Genomic DNA, 16,024 nt, shown 5'->3' on the forward strand with positions numbered 1-16,024 from the left:
CGTAAGAGGATCAGTTGCCCACTGTGCAAACACATGGAAACACTGCTAATTACAGCCTTTCACCCCAGTTAGCTGTGACAGGGATTCAGGGACAGTCATTGCTGAGTATCACACTAAGCTATTACTTTTACATTATTCAGGAATTAAGAGCTCTTTCAGAATAAGAGGTACTAGAAATCCTTACAGGTTTCTTTACAGGTTTCTCCAGTTTGTAGTATCAACTGTTATGTATTACATAATTTGCAGCAATAAAATTTAACCTCTGATTGCACAAAAACAAGGTACGTTATCTCTTATTTTATAAATTTAATTATGTGCTGTATTGTCATTCTGAGCTGGCTGGCTAGTTTGTCTTTAAAAGAAAAAAAGGGAAATATGAAAAAGAAGAATTGCTACTTAAGGTGGGTGTCACTACTGCTAATAATTTGGTTCTGTTCTTTTCAACTGAAACATTAAACTAGCATAGCAGTCTTGTGACTAACGGATGGGCAAGCAAGTATCAGAAAATTGCTTCAGCTTTCTCAGTTAAGGGCACTTTGACTATCCTTGGGAACAATGAAACTCCAATTGATACAAAAGCAAAAAAAAAAAAAAGATTTAAAAATAAATAAACTGTAGCAATCTTTCAATTTCTAGCTCGTAAAATTTTTAAAAAGCAGCTTTTGTAATGGATTTGGTAGATGAATGAAGTGATAAAAGACTTTGACCTAATGGCATTAACAGATGCCGTTGCTATATTAAGAAAGCACAGTGATTTTTAAAAGTTATTGAGTCGCATAGTTTTTCTTACCTGTAAGATCTCTGAGAGGTACATGCGCCGCTCATCATTAGCTTTGTGGTAAGCCTACATTAAAATAAGGGATATAGTCTACCATTAAGCAAAATATTTTAAAAGTTGAATCATACAAGAAGAAACAAATATACAGCAGAGCTTTTTTCCAGTGACATATTTTGTGGAACTATTCTATTGGGTGTTCCACACACATTGTCTGTCAGACAACATAATGGCTTTTATAGATTAGAGGCATACAGTGATTACAAACCTTTGCTTCTTGCTCCAATCTAAGTTCATAGTCTTTTAGCTGATTCTGGAGACTTTTCTTCTCTTCTTCTAGTTGTTTAAGAACCCCCTTTAAGGCACCCTGTGGTTACAGTAAATAAAACCATGTTTTACAAATATTTCCATTCTGTATAAAGATACCATCACCATAGTCCTTATTCTTCAAGCATTATGATGCTTGTCATTCTATTTGCTTCTTGTGCCCTTTGTTCTGGCTGGCACACTGCAGCGACAAAAGCAGTTAACCATATGCCACAATTGTCAGTTATGCATTACACATTTCCACAGTGTTAAAATGATACAGATATTGTTTTCCACACTGCTGCTCCTTGATAGGTTAGCAAAGTCACCTTGTGGTGACCAGCTAGAATTGCTCCTTACCTCTAACCAAAGTTCATTCTGATGGCTTCTTTTCACTAGGAGGAAGATTTCAGATCTTACCTGCACATCTGTTTTCAAACCACTTGCTGAGAGAGCTGCTCGACTGGCTGAAGAGGCACATGGGATGTCAAAGGTAACCCATAACAACTTGGCCAGAAAGCAGTATTTTGTGGGGAGGCTATCTGTCTTAGGTGTGTAGCCATTTACCTTGTCTACAATGGGGATGAGCTAGAGTAACAGTGGTAGGGTCCATTTTTGTTACTGGCACTGGCCAGTTCTTTGTTTGCTCTGTAGTGGAAGTAGAACGCACACCCAAGCAGGTCCTCCTCCATTTTTAACACAGGAAACTGCTTCTCATAATCCCCTTCATAAATTGATCCACTCCATCCAGTAGAGACATTCTTATTGGGAGGCTCTAATAGTAGATGGCTTTTTTAATTCCTTGCCTCAGATTATTCAAGGTCAGTTTGTACCTGCTTGTTCTTGTATTGAAATTATCTTTAAGATAACTGCTCTTCTTCCTCCCTGGTGTTTGCCCCCAGCATGTACAGACAGAAAACAGGAACATCTTTTTTCAACATTCATTTTACTAGGACAAATAAGCTGAGCTTTTAAAAATGGTCTCTCACACAGCAGGCTGTCCTTTCATCTCATCATCATAGTAACCCCTTTGTACACCAGGCTGGAGGCTCCGCCTTCTTACAGCTGGAGAACAGAACCGTACTGGAGTACGCAGTACTCCAAAAGCCATCTCACTGCCTTGAACCATGTTAGTAATACTTCTTTATCTGTATAGAGAAATTTTAGCATTGCATTTTCCTTTTTCACAGCTGCACGGTGATGGCTCACAGTCAACATGGGATCAGCTAGAATACCCAGATTCTCCTCTGCAGCTATGTCCAGGTGACCAGCTCTCAATTCATAACAGAATTTTTTTACTATTTCCTAAATCCTTTGGTCTACACTATTAAATTTTAATCCCATTTTTAATAATCTAGTCTTCAGTGTCATTCTGTTTCTAAACAACATCCAGATCCCTATTATATTACATAATTGGTATCAGGAGAAAGATATCATAATCTATTTCTACTTTGTGTATCAAGGTCATGCATTAAATGTTAAGATTAGTCCTAAAACTGGTCCTGGAAGAACTCTGCTTGTACTCTCCCAGCAGCCTCCTTCACTAGTCACCACCATCATCTTCCATTTGTCAGCTCTTTACTCCTTCAACAGATCTACTAATTGTCATTTTATCCAAATTAATCAGCCACTTACCATGTGACACAGTATCTTTAGCAGAGGTCACACTGAACAAGATTACTGTATTTATTGTGACAACAATTCTATTGTCTCATCACAGAATGTCAACAGGTTTGCTCGCCATGAGCCACTTTTGATAAATCCGTATTTCAGTCTGGTTCTGCAACAATTATTCCCTTCCTTCTCTACCTTAAAACTAAAAAAAAAAAAAAAATTTGCTTTTCTCCAATGCACCCAATGCCGTCATCCACAGCTTTATTAAAACCACGTGCTATCAGATCAGTGATGTAGCAAGCCAGTTCTTTCAGAATCCTAAGGTACGGATTACCCATTTCCCTCAATTTAAGCATATCCAGGTTCTTGAGTTTTCCTTAGGATTTGGTTACTGTCATTTCCTCTTCCAAGCACTTGCTGGCATTAGCTATTTCTTCCTTTTTCCTGCATTTTGTTGTTTCTGCCTTTATTGAAAATTTAGGCAATATATACATGTTTAATTTAAAATGAATGAATTCATGATCACTTGATCTGACAGTTTTTATGACTGGCTTTTCTGCAATGTTCTTCTAGATTTTCAAAACCTAAAACAGCATTCCCTCCTTTTTATCCAGTGTTTTCTGATAAAATGTGTTAACTATCACATCTGCTGAGATCTGTGCCTCATCATTATTACTAGCGGTTGGTTTTCAGTCTTTATTTACAAGTATCACATATGATACAATTTCTGGAAGCAGTCTAATAATATTATATCCAAACTCATCCATCAAAATTTTATATTTATATCTATATTTGACTGTATGGATGGGATTCAGTCTGAGATGAGTATATCTACATTTGAGTGCCCATATGTGAACTAAGCTCCTACTAAGAGTCACAGTCGATACAATCAATGATGCACAGATTCATTCAGCTGAGCAGCTAAAGAGCTCAACTCAGTTGCCATCTGAGATGCCCTAGAGCATCCAAGACATTCACATGTGGCAGGTATGACATGGGTTACAGGAGACGCATGTCCTTCTGGAGCAGCAGTGGGCTACTCTGCCCTGAAACATCTGCAACTATTCCACTGATGATGCCTACTTAGATAAATCTAGATACAACTCTCTATACTCAGCTGACTGTATTAATTAGACCTGCACTGCCTGTACTAGGAATTAAAAGTTCTAGCCAAGAGGTAGACTTCTACATATAGAAAAGAAAATATTGCTGTCCTAATATTTAAGTGAGTCATATTGTTTCAATATATATTTCAATATTATTTCCCAGTATTACTGTGATTAAAATTTGTTTTCCTATCCATCCTCAAGATGAATTAACCCAAACAGATGATGAAGAAAGAACAACATTAATGTAAAAGTCTTTCACATCTGCTACATACCACATCTCTCTCTGTTTCGATCTTTCCGGCCAAGTGCATACCTTTAATATTTGTTATCCCATCATGTTTTCATTATCAATGTTATTACATTTCAGGCTAGTCAGGTTCTTCCATTTGTCTGCTTAGGCCTCCTGTGTAAAATAAGTATCTGTTTCAGAATTTTTGTTCCTTTTTATTTCTAACAACTCAAGCATCTCCCTAGTCAGAATAGCTGAATCCTTTCACTTTCTGTACTGACTACCTGACCATTGCCTTAATAATCAGTTATTTCTTCTCATGACCTTAATGCTTTGCTATGCCTTTATTTACCAGATTCTCCTGGTAAACATGGAAAGGAAGATAATATGACTCTCTCAAAATATTCTCCCATTCTTTTTTCATGGAAATTTTTCCCTATTTATCATAGATCCAGATCCAGATCCAGATCAGATTTATCAGATCCAGAAGGCCAGTGTCCATGTGTGGTCTCTTTCTCAGAGAGTTTATGAATGCTTGCTAATGGTAAAAAAATTCCAAGCCTAATTTAAGCCTTAAGGGATCAACACCAAGTCTAGTCCTGTTTAACATCTTCATTAATGATCTGGATGATGGGGCAGAGTGTCCCCTTCAGGAAGGTTACAGACAACACCAACCTGGGCAGAGTGGCTGACATGCCAGAGGGTCGTGCTGTCATCCAGAGGGACCTCGACAGGCTCGAGAAATGGGCTGACAGGAACCTCATGAAGTTCAACAAGGAGAAGTCCAAAGTCCTGCACATGGGGAGGAACAACCCCATGAACTGATATATGCTGGAGGCTGCCCAGCTGCAAAGCAGCATGGTAGAAAAGGACCTGGGGGTCCTGGTGGACACCAAGTTGAACATGAGCCAGCGATGTGCCCTTGTTGCAAAGAAGGCCAATGCTATCCTGGGCTGCATTAGGCAAAGCGTTGCCAGCAAGTTGAGGGAGGTGATCCTTCCCCTCTGCTCAGCACTGGTGAGGCCACACCTGGAGTGCTGTGTCCAGTTCTGGGCTCCCCAGTGCAAGAGAGACATAGACATACTGGAGCGAGTTCAATGAAGGGCCACAAGGACGATTAAGGGACTGGAGCATCTCTCATATGAGGAAAGGCGGAGACAGCTGGGACTGTTCAGCCTGGAGAAGAGAAGGCTGAGGGGGGATCTTATTAATGTATATAATTACTTGGAGGGAGGGTCCGAAGAGGACAGATCCAGGCTCTTTTCAGTGCTGTCCAGTGACAGGACATGAGGCAATGGGCACAAGCTGAAACACAGGAGGTTCCCTCTGAACATTAGGAAACACTTTTTTACTGTGAGAGTGACCAAGCACTGGAATAGGTTGCCCAGGGAGGTTGTGTAGTCTCCCTCCTCAGAGATATTAAAAAAACGTCTAGACATGATCCTGGGCAACTGGCTCTAGGTGGCCCTGCCTGAGCAGGGGGTTTGGACAAAACAAGATCCAGAGGTCCCTTCCAACCTCAACAATTCTGTGATTCTGTGACCTTCATTTTATTGTTACAACTGTGCCTTCCATCTCTTGGTCAGTACCTTGGTCAGACCAGTTCAGCTTCCACTTTTTTGGGCATCCATCCAGCCTAGCAGTCTTCTTTGGTCTGTTCCAGGGTGAACTTGAAAATGTCATTTGTCATTACACAAAAGATTATGTCATTCTTATATGAGAATTTTGATCCCAGGTCCATAACTTATATCCTTGACTTTGGACATTATCAAGCCGTTCTATTTTCTGGATGTGTAAAGTGATAGTCCTACCAATGGTTTCTAACAGATAGCCACCAAATATATACATCTGCCTCTTACATCTGCCTGTTTGAAATCTCTAGTCTTCTCCTTTCCAGCCTCTACAGATCCTTGCATCTTTTATTCTTTTTCATAATTTTCTGTATATGATGTTACTTATTTGGCTCCAAATTTTATTTTTCACAAAAACATTTCTGGCTGTTGCTGAGATTCCCCTAGGAATGATTTCCATTAAAGTCAAGATTTTGCAGGACCATGGCAAAAGTCACAATACTTTTAAAACATGTTGCCAAGAGAGAATTACCCCTCCCACTGTTAAAAAAAAAAAGATACAGAACAGCTGTATCTTTCAAGAATGTTTTGCACATGACTGAAGTGTTATTAACTTTAATCCGTTATAGCAGACACACTGGATACATGAAAAAAATGGGCTTTTTTTTTGTTTTTTCCTAATTAAAGCACAAGTATCTTGCATGCAGATTAAACCTTTGTCCTAATACAGAAGGCTCATACAGCCAATACAGTCAACATTGGCCAATTCAAGGAGAAAAAGTAAGCTGCAGATTAAAGAGAAGATTTGGGTAAATTCCACTAGGATCATGTGCTATTTCATTACATCATCAGCTTCTGTACAGAATTAAACAAGGCAGACAGAGAAGGCCTCACCACTGTCAAACTAGGAAATTAACTTCTTTTGCCTTCGTGACCTGACTGCACATTAAAGATTATAACCATGTGACAGCATATTTTGTACAACATATTTTGTACCACCTACAACATATTTTGTACCACCACAGCAAGCTTAAATACAGTAAATATAGAAGTTCATGCCGCTCTCCAGATTTGTTCTATGTAAATCCACAGCCCACTATTCATTTCCTCACTAGATTGTCCATCAGTGTTATGCAAGACAGCAAGACTTGGTGTTGCAGCTGTTGTTAGTCACAACAGAGCAATTTGGTATCTCCTCAGTGATGGTACTCATCTAATTTCTTTGAGTCCTTTCACCTACAAAGTAAACTACTTCTAGAGTTTTTTTCATTTAATCTTTTCAGAAGCGCTGTCTATTTTTTGCTGCCAATGCAGCTGGTCCAGTGCAGACGCCTGGGCATTCATTCAGCTCTGGAGCAAGGATGATATCCAACTGCAAGCAAACAAACAGTGCAGTACACTGCTTCTGATGAGCAAGCAGATGAAAATAGGTTGATAATGTGACTAAAGTATACAGTTACCATCCCTACAGTTTCTGGGTGCCTCATACTTTGTAATGTACCTATGCTTACAATTCTCCTGTGAAATAAGAAAGTTATAAATTACTCCCAATTTACAGATTGGGAAGTGAAGCCCAAAATCAAAAAGGGACTAGAGTCTTAAGTTGCACTTCAGGCAGAATTTAACATCCTACTGCTAATAAAGCAATCTATACAATGTCTTACATTCTTCACATCTGGTTTTGTCATATAACTTAGGTAGGCATCTGAGCTTTTGCAGTTGTGGTTGCCCATAAGCACAAGCTTAATCAAGCTGCTTAGTTTGCTGCTGAAAGCCTTTATAGAATTTCAAAGCAAAGCTTCCTGGTGGTCACCTCCTTAACGGGCACAACCTGAGAAGCATGCTCCACCCACATTACATGAGGGAGGAATTCTCTTCTAACAGCCTAAAAATTAACCCACAAAGAAACTAGATGAGTTACATTTTAGTCCTCTGACAGTCTAAGAGCTTGAATTCTCTTATCTCATATCCTGAGAGTGCCCTTGCCATCATACTTAACTAGTGCTGAGATAATTTTTGAAGCCAGGCTGCTAATCAGTCAGAAATGCAAAATTTATATGGATGGAGAAGGAACAAGTGAGAAAGGCTGGAAGGTCATGCCTACTTCTGGAAAGAAGGCAGGATTTCAGACACAATTCTTGGGCGTTTCTTACCAACTTTTCCATCTCTACTACGCACTCTGTTGTGAATCCCAATCTAGCTGCCTTTCTCCCAGTTAATACCTAGGAAACTTAGGCAGCTAACTCAGCTTTCTGACTTCTGTTCCTGTGTCCACGCACCTAATTGATGATGCAGAGCTCAGTATGGCAATACTGAAGTTCTTATGGGAATCTAGTGACACAGATGTTCCTACTCAACTAAAAGACCTCTCCAAGGCCCCAAACACTAAAAAATGCAATTTCAAAAACAGACACAAGAAAATTTTAAATGGTAAAACTTCAAAGAGGTTCTAGAGACCCACTTTAGCCAGGAGTGGTTGTAAGTTACTTCTCACCCCTACTTTCAAGGCAGTAATTGAAGAACTAGCTGAGACCTTATATATCTGAAGTCTTTAGCTGCTGTACAACAATACAAATCAAGAAGTGAGAAACACCAGCATATGAACTCAGCCAAATCATTAAGGGCTGGATTTGCCTTTCCTGAATTCTGTGGGAAGTAAACAGAAAGAAACCTCACTGAAACATTCAATTCTCGATGTTTATGGTTGTATGATCAGCTTAGTGCTTAATACAGTAAAACAACACAAAAGCAAAAGCTCACAGAAAACAGAGTTTAAAGCATACGGTAACAGAGACTTGTAGCAGAGCTCTTGGAGCGCAGAAAAGCCTCAATACAAAGCAAGGACCAGGGAGAGCTCAAGAGAACCAGGAATTGCCAAGAAAACCCCAGGATGAACCAGTAAGATAAAGGTTGAAAAAGCTTTTTAGAAGTGGTTTAACTGAATATTGAAATGTTTTTTTAAGTTAGATTTATTACAGGTTCTTCTACTAAGCCTTGAATAGCTGGACAATGTATTCCTGAAAAGGAGACATAAGCTGACTAAGGGATTTAACCTGAATTTAAGATCCTTAGTTTTCAATAAAAGTCGTCCATGTCAAGCCACTCTGAGCAAGCTGGTAAGCTAAAAGACACACTGAGATTTTAAATGAATACTTTCTTTATGTAACGGAATTTTGCAGGGCTTAGCAAGATTCACTCTCAGAGCAATGATACATTGCTTGTGTCCAGCAGTGACCAAAGCCCAGAGTTTCACAAAGGGAACACCAATTCTCCAGTTCTTTTTTTCACACAATTTCTTTTTCATTTGGCTGAAGTTACATATTTGGCTTAACACTTGCCAGAAAATGAAATTATACAGAATGATACTGCAGCTGAATTTTAAGGCCACCCACATAAGTTGCTCTCATTCTGGATTTTTCCTTGCCCTGCTACCACTGGCAACAGAGGTGACAATTTCTATTAACCACTTCACAACATACAAGGTGACAAAACCATGACATCATCAAGAGGCTCAAACTTGCTTTCATAAAACCACAGCTCACGCAGACTATTGATCCTTATGGCAATTTGCTTCGGCTCTAATCCTCTTTAACTTTTCTCCATGAGTTAGAACAGAAGCAATACATCTGTCAGTTGTGTAGAAAAAAAAAAAAAACAACACAAGAAGCCTTTGCAATCCATTCTACTTGACATTTTAAATCAAATGGAGTTTTGTTTAGAAAATAAACTCCCTTCCCTCCAACACTAGGAGCTGACGTTCATCAGCTGATTTAGCTGAATCTTTTAACATATCATTTTAAACTCATCAGGAGCAAAAAGCAGTACTACATCTTTAGTTTTACTGTAACGGAATTTGATGTTATGTTGGTATCAATAAACTCACTAGTCATATATTACTGAAAAAATGATATATAAAAATTGTTTAGCATATCATATTTCTACATACAATATGCACTCGATATATATATATACACACATTAGATCCTGTAAGGGCTTCAGTACAGGTGAAGAAAGGCTCCCTGTACTTGTCTAAATGCCAAGTGCCCCCTTGTGGTTAGCATCATCTTTATATTCAAAACCACACGGAGAGCTGAACTAAATGAACGCAGCGTGTCCTGTTCACACCAGACATTGGCAATGGCCAGGGTAAAGAAATCAGCCTGGAGACTTCTTGGGAAGTTCGGGCTCCTTCAGTGTGATAGGTGTGGGACACTGCTACCCTAAATCCTTATGTCAGTGGACTCCACAGCATTACTCATAGAGGTTATCTGCTGACTCGGGGAGGAAGAAGTTAAAACGGAGACCTCCACTGCTGTGGTTCAGATTGACAAAAGAAGTTGTTGCTGACTCTGAAACGTTTCACTTAGCATCTCTCCTGGTAGGCCTGAAAAAGGCTGGAGACTGCTTCCTTATACATTTTCTCTGGAAAATATCCCAGGGTCCCAGTCAATTGCTAAGGAATTCTTGAGAACAGCCAGCTAACAATGTCACTTGATTGCAAGATTTTTCCCTGATGGTTTTCTTTGAAATACAACGTGTATTCTGCCTCTGGGAATACCACAAAGTGATTTGAGTAAAATAGTCTGCTGGTTTGTGCAAGGCCACCAGGAAGAACAACTAATGCCACCATGACAAGGGAAAAACGCAAATCAAAAAGGTCTCTTGAAGGCATCCAAAATACTTGTTCAAGGTCAGATGAAAGGAGTAGGAAGGGGAAGTGTGTGAGGAGGCAGGATACAGGGCAGTCAGACCAGACTACAGAACTGCCTCCAAAATACATCCAAGTTTCACAAAAAGATAGGATACCAGATTTCTTCTTCCCATAGAGCTACTGGTGACTTAACACAGCAAGAGCAACAAGGTTCACTTAACAGTGACTTGCCAGGAGAATTGTCAACATTTCCTATGCCATTATAAAGTGCTGATGCTCTCTATAGGCAGTTATCAACACCTACTGAAATACAAAGTCCTCGTTGCGTGTTTTCATAAACCCATGATTCCCCTCCTGTCATGTTGCCAACGCCTTCTCCAGTGTGACACTGCCACAAGTTCTGCTTATAGTTTAAAACTGACAGCAAAAACCCTGAGGTGGTTGTATGAGGGTCTCAGTTCTGTGGTCACTGTGCTCTCAGAAAGGCAGCTTTGCAAAGCAAGTATCTGGCCCTTAAGATCAGAATTTTCTCACCTATGGTGCTGGACATTCCTGAAAATGGTGATTTATCACAGAAACCTTGGTTCCTTGCTTAATCTTAACTAGAGCGTTGCTAAGGCAATGCTATCATCAGGAGTGTGCTCTTCTGAACTGATTTTGCAGTATGCTTTTCAGTATTTGCATACTAAAGCCACTGTCTAGGGAGTCTTTCTTGTTGAAATGGTGAGAGAGAAAGGAATAATTTTCTTTCTGCTTATATGGGAAATTATGCTTAGCAGAGAGCATGCTTTTCACCAAAACTCATTTAATGAGAAAACGTGAACAAATGAATGCAGCATGTTTAAGAGAGGCAAGTAAAATTCACATCATGTTATACTTTGGAGAGAAGGCATTCCTTCTGTGATTATTTCTGAAGTACTGTATGACATTTGTGTTATTCATTGGGCCATAAAGGAAATTACTGACTAAATAGTTTTCACTGTTGGAACTCCCTTGTGCTTGTCACTGTTTAGGTTATTTTCAATCTACGCTCAGTACACAAAAATGATTTTCTAAACCCTGGCTTTAAAAATTTGTGTGCTCAAGGTATTGATTCTGCATTTACTGTCATGTGACACCTACATGATTTTCTTGAAACAAAAAAAAGGATTATCTCAAGTCAGTATAAGGACTTCAGAATGATAATTGTATATTTAAATGGTTTAGGGGTGTTTTTAATAGCAAGGAGTCATTCATCAGTACGATTCTAATTCTAAAACAAAAATAGTGCAAGCCATCTGCAACAATTATTGCAGTTTATCAACACAGAAAATCCTCTGTGCTTCCTTGTTCATCACTCCAGAATTTGCATTTGTATTCTTCTCTTCCATTCAGGTTTTTATAGCTTGCTGACTGCCCTGATGACTAATCTTTGTTTATTGTCCCTGTAGTGCTTGATATCGAGAAAATATTTTATGCTACCTATCTCTAAATGGGATGAATTACTCTACGGACATGTTTTTCTCCTTCTATTGACTATGGTAGGACCTTAAATGACTAGCTGAGTGAGATACATCTCTTCAGTATCTTTGAGATATCTCCTCTGGTAAATACAGCTGAAATTGCATAGGAAGTTAAGAATTATTAGAGGTCCTTCTAATACCTTTAACTGCATAATTCTAACTTCCTTGGGAACATGGGTTAAAAAGACTTGCAAATACTATTTAATTTTCTAAATATGTTGCTCAAAACAAAGTCTACTGTTTACTGTTGCCACATTCTAGAAATTGTATCATCTTGCTGGAAGAATCACTTTGCTATCTTTGCACAGAGCTTCATATGCAACTGCAAGTTGAAAGCTGAATATCATAGTGTACTTTTGATTTAACACACACACACGATTTTATATATACCCACTCTCAGCATTTTTACTTTGAGCAAATGTAGATTGATGACTGGCTGCAAAGCTCTTTGTTTTTCTACACCCACTCACCACATCTGCTCTTTATTCTCATCTGTGGAGAAGCTAAATATTCCCCCCTACTCCCCTGAACAACTCTCAATAACATAAAAAGGATTTGGATAAACCTATATGCTTAAACACCACAAAGTGATCTGTGTATTTTTTTTTTACCAATGTTTTATCTCCTAAAATTTAAAAGAAAAAAAAAGCAGCTCTGCATTCTCCGAGTATCTGTAAATATTCACTGACTTTTCTGATAGCTTCAGTGAAAAACAAACAGCAAAGCCCACAAAATACATTTATTTTCTTCCCCTCTTTCCATCTCCCAAAAATCAAAACAAGGGAAAATGAAACATTTCACTAAATCCCTAAGCCCTTCTTTTTTCCCCTCCAGCTAGCAAACAGAAGAATGTATTCACTCTAAGATGGAAGGCTGAAGGAAGGACTTAAAGCTGGAGAAGAAAAACCTACAGCATGGCACATGGGCTCCAGACTTCCCTAGGTGTCACTGAGTAAGTCTAGGCCTCTTAAAACTGTCTTCTAGACTCCTTCTATCAGTACGAGTCTTTCAGTTGTACTGTCATTCTTTCCTTTGTGGGAACAGTAACCAAACCTCTCAGAACCACAGCTCATAGGTGAGGAGGCAAGGCAGTATTTAGCAGGGATTAGAAATGTACTGGACTGGTGCAGCCCAGCTGCTGGTAAAGGAGATTATCTCACTGGTAATGACTCTTCAAGCGTTTGGCAAGGTGTAATTGGATTTGTTAAGAGAGTACTAGCAATTGGATGGAAATAAACACTTCTAATACCATAAGCATGCATGCCAGTCTGTGCTTTACAGGCTGACAGGAAAAACATTGTTTGAAGCAGAGTCTATTGTAAATTTTCTAGATCAGTGTTCTGTCTTCAAGACTTTTCTTCAAATATAATGCCAGTTGTATTTTCGAGTCAACTCTGTGAAAAAGGAAAATGGAATGGGAAAGATTTTGTTCTCTTTTTGCTTTGGGAAAAAAAAAAAAATCCTGCCAACATAGAAAACACCATGTTCTCTAGGACAGTACTGAAACTGGCAAGAATGTTTACTACCTGAAAGCCATGGATCAGATCAGAAAGAGCAGTTAATTATTCACACCCTGCTTACAACAGATAATCATTCCCACTAATAGGGCATGCAGCCTCCTCTAGGCTCAGTAAACTCCCATTAATCTTCAGAATCTGAAGCACAAAAAGTAAAATGGAAACACTTCTGCAAGCATAAGCAACTGGAATAAAAATCATCAGAGCCCTGCCTCATAACGTTCATTATTCCTGCTTATGTTACAAGGCATTATCACATCTTTATCTGCCTGCCTTATTTCTAAAAGTGGGTAAGAAGCAGAAAAGGTCTCAAAGTAAAAGATTTCAGCAGGTGATAGACTAAGAAAAAAGCAGTCCTGAATCTAAAATTGTTTTCATTTCATTTACTATGTTAGAAGACTAAATGGCCAAAATATTTGCTGCTTTTTTCTTGCCATTTTCTCCTCAAGATCACAGAAAAATATTTTATGCTTTACTGAAATACAGGTCATGAAATATGAGCGTATTAAGAAATAAAATTTTTAAAATGAAAATAGATACTTTGGTGTTGCAAAAATGGTGTATTTACTGTACAATGAGGAATTTTCCTGTAACTGTATTATGCAAAATGTTACTGCAACTGTTCATCTATGTTATTACAGTTGATGCAAGACTGGGAGTAGTGACTGATACACCAGAGGGTTGTGTTGTCATTCAGAGGGGCCTCAACAGGCTAGAGAAATAGCCAGAGAGGAATCACATGTTCATTTCAACAGGGAAAAAAGCAAAGTCCTGTCCCAAGGGAAGAAATAACTCCACGCACCAGTACATGCTGGGGGCCGACTGGCTGGGAAGCAGCTTGGCAGAGAATGACCTTGGCATCCTAGTAGAAAACAAGGTGACCACAAGCCACCAATGCACTCTTGCTGCAGTGGGCTCCATTAGGTAGAACATTGGCAGTAGGTTGAGGGAGGTGATATGTCCCTTTAGTACTGGTGAGACATACCCAGAGTGCTGGGTCCAGTTCTGGGCTCCCCAGTGGAAGAAAGATATGGATTTTCTGGACCAAGTCCAGCACAGGGCTACGAAGACGATTACGGGACTGGAGCATCTGACAGATGAGGAGAGGCTGAGAGAGCTGGGACGGTTCAGCCTGGCAAAGAGAAGGCCCAGGGAGATCTCGGCAATGTGTATAAATACGTGACGGGAGGGAATGAAGAGGGAGCCAGGCTCTTCCCAGTGGTGCCCAGTGACAGGATGAGAGGCAATGGGAATGAACTGAAACACATGAAATTCCATCTGAACACAAGAAAGCACTTTTCTTACTGTGAGAGTGGTCAAACGCTGGAACACATTGCCCAGAGAACTTGTGGAGTCTCCATCTGCGGAGATATTAAAAACCCAGCTGGACATGATGCTGGGCAACCTGCTGTAGCTGGCCCTGCTTGAGTAGGAGGGGTGGATTAGAAGACCTCAAAGGGGGCCTTTCCAACCTAAATGATTCCATGATTTTGTGATCAAGGTTTAACATTTTTCCATTTATTCGTGGAACTAGTCCAGCTACTCCATCTCATATGCCTTACTGCAGGTCCAGCCACACAACCTTCACTCAGTCAAAAATTTCACTACATGATTCTTCCCAACATTCAGGTCTTACGTATCTCCTATTTAATGATTTTACTCTATACTTTATAAATTTATAAGCAACTGCATATTTGAAACAATAAAAAAGTAAGCAGGACTGATTGTTTTGGTTTCTAGACCAGGCTGCTGATATATTCTGTCATGAAAAAACAAAGATGTATATACAAGTTCTTCAACTACACTGCGATTTTTTGTTAACCAGCTAAATGCCATAGTACTCACCACAGGCATTTGATCAAAGGTGCGAACAATGGACAATTTATCTACAAATAAGCAGAAAATTTGACCCATTGATGTAATTTCAACATATAATCACTAATTCTATTGAAAAACAGTTATGAATACCCATTTCTACCTGCTGGATTGCCACGAATAAGCTCCATCTTATCTTGAAGAATATTAATTTGCCTTTCCAGCTGTTTGTTCAGTTCTACTTGTGTCTCATATCTGGTTTTCCATTCATTACCTTAAAAAGAAATACAGGGTTATTCTGTTTCCCAGATTATTTCATGACATTTCAAGTAAAAGTTAGCATTTTTTCAAACTGTTCCTGCTTTTTTCTGGAGACTGAGAAAGTCTCCAGTTAGTAATCCTCATAATGAGGATTTTTGCATACAAAAGAGCTTGAAAATATAAATCAAGGAAATTTTTCACTGGGCTCACTGTGGCCAGAATATTAACCAACTCTATGAATTCATGTTATTCATAGTTTCATTAATAATTAAAGCTAACATGCAGCATGTAGGTAAGCATTCCTTAATTTCACATTTGCAACATCACACCTATAATAGTCATGTTTGAAAATGGAAAACTTAGATTTCTAAATAAAAATTTGCATCTCTGTAGGGCCTACCCAAAATAATTAATTTTCTGTGTTCCCTAATCAATTAGCAAGACTCTGTGGCAATTCACTTACCTTCATCTTCAACACTGCTAAGTCTTTTTTCCAGTTCTGTTACTGTGTTTCTCAGTTCAAATATTGAGATTTCAAGCATTTGCCTGTGGTATTTAGAGAAGTCAATAAATTGGCTATTGCATTAATCTTATTATTAAAAAGAGTAAATTGAATATATTTTCAGATTAAGCATCTATTAGTCTTCCCTATGTACTTACATCATCTTGCCCAT

The 16,024-nt window shown here is 38.9% G+C and overlaps 1 protein-coding gene across 1 annotated transcript in view; it reads right to left on the bottom strand.

Moving 5' to 3' along the window:
• LOC309586886 (coiled-coil domain-containing protein 169-like) overlaps positions 1-16,024 on the bottom strand; it is a gene marked incomplete at both ends in the record, with an annotated part of 32,283 nt that overhangs the window by 7,342 nt on the left and 8,917 nt on the right. Inside the window, 5 exons of the mRNA XM_082304513.1 lie at positions 791-844; positions 1,044-1,142; positions 15,120-15,160; positions 15,253-15,363; positions 15,814-15,896. Coding sequence (XP_082160639.1) covers positions 791-844; positions 1,044-1,142; positions 15,120-15,160; positions 15,253-15,363; positions 15,814-15,896 — 388 coding nt within the window. The remainder of the gene's footprint in view (positions 1-790; positions 845-1,043; positions 1,143-15,119; positions 15,161-15,252; positions 15,364-15,813; positions 15,897-16,024) is intronic.

The sequence above is a fragment of the Platalea leucorodia genome, assembly GCF_965183815.1.
Source record: "Platalea leucorodia genome assembly, chromosome: 2".
Classification (NCBI taxonomy): Eukaryota; Metazoa; Chordata; class Aves; order Pelecaniformes; family Threskiornithidae; genus Platalea; species Platalea leucorodia.